This window comes from Arachis ipaensis, chromosome B07 (assembly GCF_000816755.2).
Source record: "Arachis ipaensis cultivar K30076 chromosome B07, Araip1.1, whole genome shotgun sequence".
Taxonomy (NCBI): Eukaryota; Viridiplantae; Streptophyta; class Magnoliopsida; order Fabales; family Fabaceae; genus Arachis; species Arachis ipaensis.
In genome coordinates this window covers 6341284-6346829 of record NC_029791.2, presented here as the reverse complement: position 1 = coordinate 6346829, position 5546 = coordinate 6341284, and the positions used below count along the sequence as shown (strand labels likewise).

Here is a 5546-nt window from a genome sequence, read left to right as displayed (position 1 = left end):
AGAGAGAGAAACTCCCTCTTCTCTCTAAAATTAGGGTTCTTAGGATTATTTCCATCTTAAATCTAGGTTTTGATTATTGTTCTCATCTTGTTTTCTTTACAATTCCATGCTTCTATACTTTGATTCTCTTAGTTTTCATGTTAATTTCCTTTTTATGCCTCTTTTATGTTAATGAACTCTTGTTGGATTTGGATCTCTTTTAATGCAATTTAATGTTTGATGTTCTTTTATTGTTGATTCGAGTGTTGATCTTAATTTCTTGCAATTGGTAGTTGTTAGATTTTATTCTTCCTTACAATTTATTATGCTTTCCTTTTTGCCTTCCAAGTGTTTGACAAAATGCTTGGAAGGATGTTAGAGTAGTTTTTTGAGCATTCTTGGTTTGAAAAGAGACATTGGGCAATCTTGAGTCATTAATACCCAATTTAGATTGGTGATCTAGAGTTGTTAGTTAATATTATTTCCATTGACTCGAATCTCTTGCTAATTTAATTAGTGAGTTGATTAGGATTTTGGATTGAGATTAACTAGTTTTGTTTGACTTTCTCTCATGAAAGATAACTTACACCTTCTTCCAACATTGGGGATGACGAAATAAGATAAACTCTTGTTAATTATTATTATTAGTGACTAGGATGGAAAGTCTATGATATCAACCCTTGTCATGAATGTCTCTCTTTATTAATTGCTTTCTTTAATTGCTCTCTTTACTTTTCTTGTCATTTATTTTTCTTGCCCTTTTTATCAAATCAAACCCCCTTGCATTTTCATAGCCAATAATTGATCACTTCATTGCAATTTCTTGTGAGACGACCCGATGTTTAAATACTTCGGTTATTTTATCAGGGTTTGTACTTGTGACAACCAATATTTTTGCATGTGAGGATTCTTTGTTGGTTTAGAACTATACTTGCAACGAAATTTTATTTGTGAAATTCTAAACCGTACAAGAAGTCGAGCATCAATGACAATATAAAAATTCAATGTAAAATGCAATATGTGCTATTTATGTTTTTGCTAGTCTTAATAATTGGAATGTGGTTTGTAAGAGTTTAAAGTTATCTTTGTTATGAAATTCTAATGTAAGAGATTCTATGGCTTCAATCCAATTAAAGCTAATTATGTTTAGTTTGAATAAATTTTGCATTTTGATATATTTTGTGTGTGTATAACAATAAAATCATAGTTGGAAAGAAACTTTATCAATGTGAATATTTAAAGTTCCATAATTGGTCAGCAAGTTGCAGAAAAAAGTGGCTATATAATATGCCACATATCTAGGATTTCCATTAAATAAGTGTTCCTGTAAACCATACGTACACAAATATCACAAAATAAGTGGTCATATAATATGTTACACACCTAATCCAAAATAAAGGTTCAAGAAGTGCAACAATTAAAAGTGGTCCAACTTAATCCCAAAATATTAAAATAGTGGTCCTATCTACATAATAAATATTGGTCACAGAAACACAATTCATCACAACATATACTATTTAATAGCAATCCCAACAACCCTAACTATAAATTTAATCATACCTAAGTCATTAGTTAAATCTATATGTAGACTAGGTGCCCTTGTTTGCTTCCTTACTCCTAACTTTAGCCCACTCCTCCTCACACCAAATATGCAGAATAGTCCTGCCATGTACTTCTTCCCTCGCCCAATAAGCCTTTGTGACTAGAATATTATCCATGTATTTATCCTGAATGGTCTGAATTATTGTTGCAATTTTCATCTCCTCTCCCCTATTAATACTGGTAACAATCTTCTAAGACACCCAACTACTTGATGCAAGCATACCGCTGTAATTTCATCCACAAGTGTGCTTTTCATTAAGGATCTTCAGCCAAAAGCAATCGGAACTACTAACTTTGGATGCAAATGCCATCCACCTACACTTCTCTTTCTTTCTTCTGCAGCCCACTCTATATCTAACCTTATCATTCTTGATATACCTAATGTCCCTTCCATTCAACAAAGCATGCTGTCTAATAGCATCCTTAAACTGACCAAGTGACTTGAACTCCAACCCCACCTTAAACTCATATTCCCTGCTCATCTCAGCCTCATTATATTTAGGATATCTTCTCTTCTTAATTATATCATCCGAATCTCCCTCATAACTATCAATATCTTCAGTTTCACAACCCTCAAAAATTTCTCCAACTTCAACATCCTCCCTAACAGCGGCATCATTCACAGCAGCATCAACACCAGTAGCTTGAATATTGTCATGTTGATTTAACGGGCCATCAAATCCCCCAAAGGCATTTGAAACTCCCCCATCATTTTCATCTTCAACATCAAATCCAAAATGATCCTTGTGATCTCCATCATCAACACTATCATCAAATATATCCTCCTCACTAGATGCCTCTGATTCACCTTCAACTTCTACTTCTACGAAACCACTGCCACTGTACTCAGCTTCAGTTGGCACATAATCCTTATCATTCGAACATATCTCAACACCATTACCTTCCTTGCAACCATCAACAACATACACCGAGCAATGCTTAACAATTTGTGACACTAATAATGTACCAATTCTTATGGCATCTCCATCACTCATCAACTCTCTAAGACCCGAGCTCAATTAACATCTTGGTTCACAGTATCATATCTTAGCATATCTTTTGCACCCTAACTTCTGCAGCTCACTAACTATTTCTTGCAAACTCCATTCGTCGAGCTGAAAATGCATATCTTCCAACACCCTTCCCCCCAAATATTCTAACCCATACTCTATATCATGAAACTTGCCACCATGATGTATGTCTATGGTAAAATCTGAATCCCCATCACTACATTAAAAAAAACAGAAATAGAATCCTAATAAAATAGCATCATCACAGCAACAACAATCAACAATCAAGAATAAACCAAATTCATCATCAGCAAAATTAATTTATATGTCAATTCACCAATTAAAAAAATTATTGTACATAAATATCCATATTGTAAACCCTAAATAAACCATTATATCAAAACAATCTAAAAATCAATTTAACAAATAGATTTCAACCAATGCCATATATATTAAAAAAAAATTAGCATAAACATCAAGTTTTAAAACTGAAAAAAGAGACTTTTTTTGTCACCTATTTACAGACAGTTCGAGTACAGGGAGATCGAGCAGAGGCACAACGCGGAGACGGGAGGCCAGGCGCTACGAAGCTCGACTCCGTGCGGCACAGTGACGTCAAGCGAGGCGAAGCACCGCCAGGGACGGCGACAGCTTGGATGGGCAAATGGCGCAGAAGACCTCCGAATAGAACAAAGCAGAGCAGACCAGCGCAGAGAAGGAGGCGACGGACAGCAGACCACCAAGCGTCTATTGCAGATGACGCCAGAGACGGATGACGACGACGGACCGACGCAGGAGACGGCAGAGGACGCGATCTCTAGAGAGCAACTTAGGGTTTTTTTTCTTGGGATAAAATGTAAGGGGTGCTTTTGGTATTTTTGAAAAATTAATATTTCTTCCGCTAGCTACTCCAACCAAATGACAAGAATATTCGTTTTTTACTAAGAATATTCTGTTATCTTAAACGTTATTCTCACGGCAGGGACTTAATTGGAAAAAAAATTAACGTATAGGGACTAAACTGAAAAGAAAAATAGTATAGGGACCTAATTGAAAATTCGGTGAAACTATAGGGACCTGCAGAATAATTAAACTTTTATTCTAAAGCTCTTTAAGGAAGAAACACTCTATTAACACATTTTAAATGTCTATCAATTTAAACTACTTGGATTGTTTAAGTAGTTAGCTCACTTGTCTGCTTAAATAAGTATTAGGGGTTTAATCCCGCTTAGTGTGTGCAACAACATATTGGTTAATGGCAAATTCTTAAACGAAACTCATATTTACAACGTCGAGGTAGGAGATAAAGAGGGGGGGTTGTTTTGTTTGCCTAGTATATGCAACAACATATATATTAACTAATGATAAATTTTTAGATAGATTAATTTTTAACCTGTCGAGATAAAGGATAAAGAAGGGGGTTGGTTTTGTTTGGGGGGAATGTCTATCAATTTATTATAGCACTGATGAACTATCGATGTTCTCAAAATATAGCATCCATTCCATTTGTCAAAAGCTTGCTGCATGGTTCTTTGTGGTTTATTAACAAACACTTGTGCATATTGGAATATTCAATTCTTTATGGAGAATAATTGAGTCACTTCAATTAAACATTTGTTAGGTTACATATATTTATTTCCTTGTAACAGCTTTTTAAAATGCAATGGATCTGCATTGATGACAAGTTAAATATTGGTAGGCATAAAAATTTCTCTTTGTATATAAGTAACGTTTGAGTAAATAAACCATTGACTTAGAAGAAAACGGTATATTGATGGAGTTTACCCGGTCTCTACACGTGTCAATTAATTTGTACTACCATGCATAGAAGCAGTTAAGCACAATGCAACAAGAAATTTTCTAAAATTATTAACTTTTGATTAAATATTTAATTAATTAATTGAAGCTAACCAATGATATGGGTCAACTTCAATCATATGTAAGGCTGAAAGTGTATAAAGTCTACTTCTAAAATGTTTAGATTATGAATTAGAATTTAATTTTAATACGCTGTCAATGTAAAGTAGTTTTACACATGCAGAAATTACATAATGTAGTAAAAATTAGAGTGAGATCCGCGCAATACGTAAAGAAGTAGATTATTTATATTATATAGTATATTTTAATAAATATTATATTAAAAATATTTTAGAAAACATATTATAAATAGATTTTGAATTTATTTATTTTTAAAAAGACATAGGTTATTTATATTAGAATTATACAAAACTGCATTTTTTTTTCAATTTACATTAATGGTTACACTTTGTCTTTTCTTGCGATTTTTTTGTTTGTAAATAATGAAAAAAATAAATGAATGAGAATGAAAAACATATAAAAATGTTATATTAAATTTAAAGAATTTTTGACAATTAGTATAAGAGATTAAGAAATGAAGAGTAGTAAGAGTCTTAATATGTATAAGTTGTAGAATTTGGATATTTGTAACTAAAATTTTTTATAATTATTATTATTATGACACTTTTAATGTATATTTATTGCATTTAATTAGTACTTGATGTTTCAATTGAATAATAATAGATAAGAGTTTTTTGTTTTAATTTTTTTAAAAGATTTTACTAAATAGTGATTGGTTGATTTTCATCTAGCAATTTTTGGTATTAACTCTTCCGGCCTGTCATTACCACTTCAAATCCTTCTACAACAAAGAGAATAAGACATGTCAAAGAATGATAATCAATTCTAAGTAAATTGTGGAAGCAATACTGCACATGTGGAATAACAATTTGAAAAAGAGAAACACGTAAATGTAAATTGTGGAAGAAGTACTCCACATGTAAAATAACAATTTATAATTTGATGATGAAATATTGCAATCGATAGTATATAGGGAGCAATAATTTTAAAAGCACAATAATTTTGGTTGTGAGTGTTGGACAAAACCGTTTACAAAAGAGGAATACATAAACTTGTGCTACTTGCAATGAGTTCACA

General features: G+C 32.3%; 1 protein-coding gene across 1 annotated transcript in view; it reads left to right on the top strand.

Moving 5' to 3' along the window:
• Positions 2757-5546, top strand: part of LOC107606728 (chitin elicitor receptor kinase 1-like) — an 8251-nt gene continuing 5461 nt past the window's right edge. The window contains exons 1-2 of the mRNA XM_021107656.1: positions 2757-2776; positions 3116-3447. Of these exons, the coding sequence (XP_020963315.1) occupies positions 2757-2776; positions 3116-3447 (352 nt within the window). The remainder of the gene's footprint in view (positions 2777-3115; positions 3448-5546) is intronic.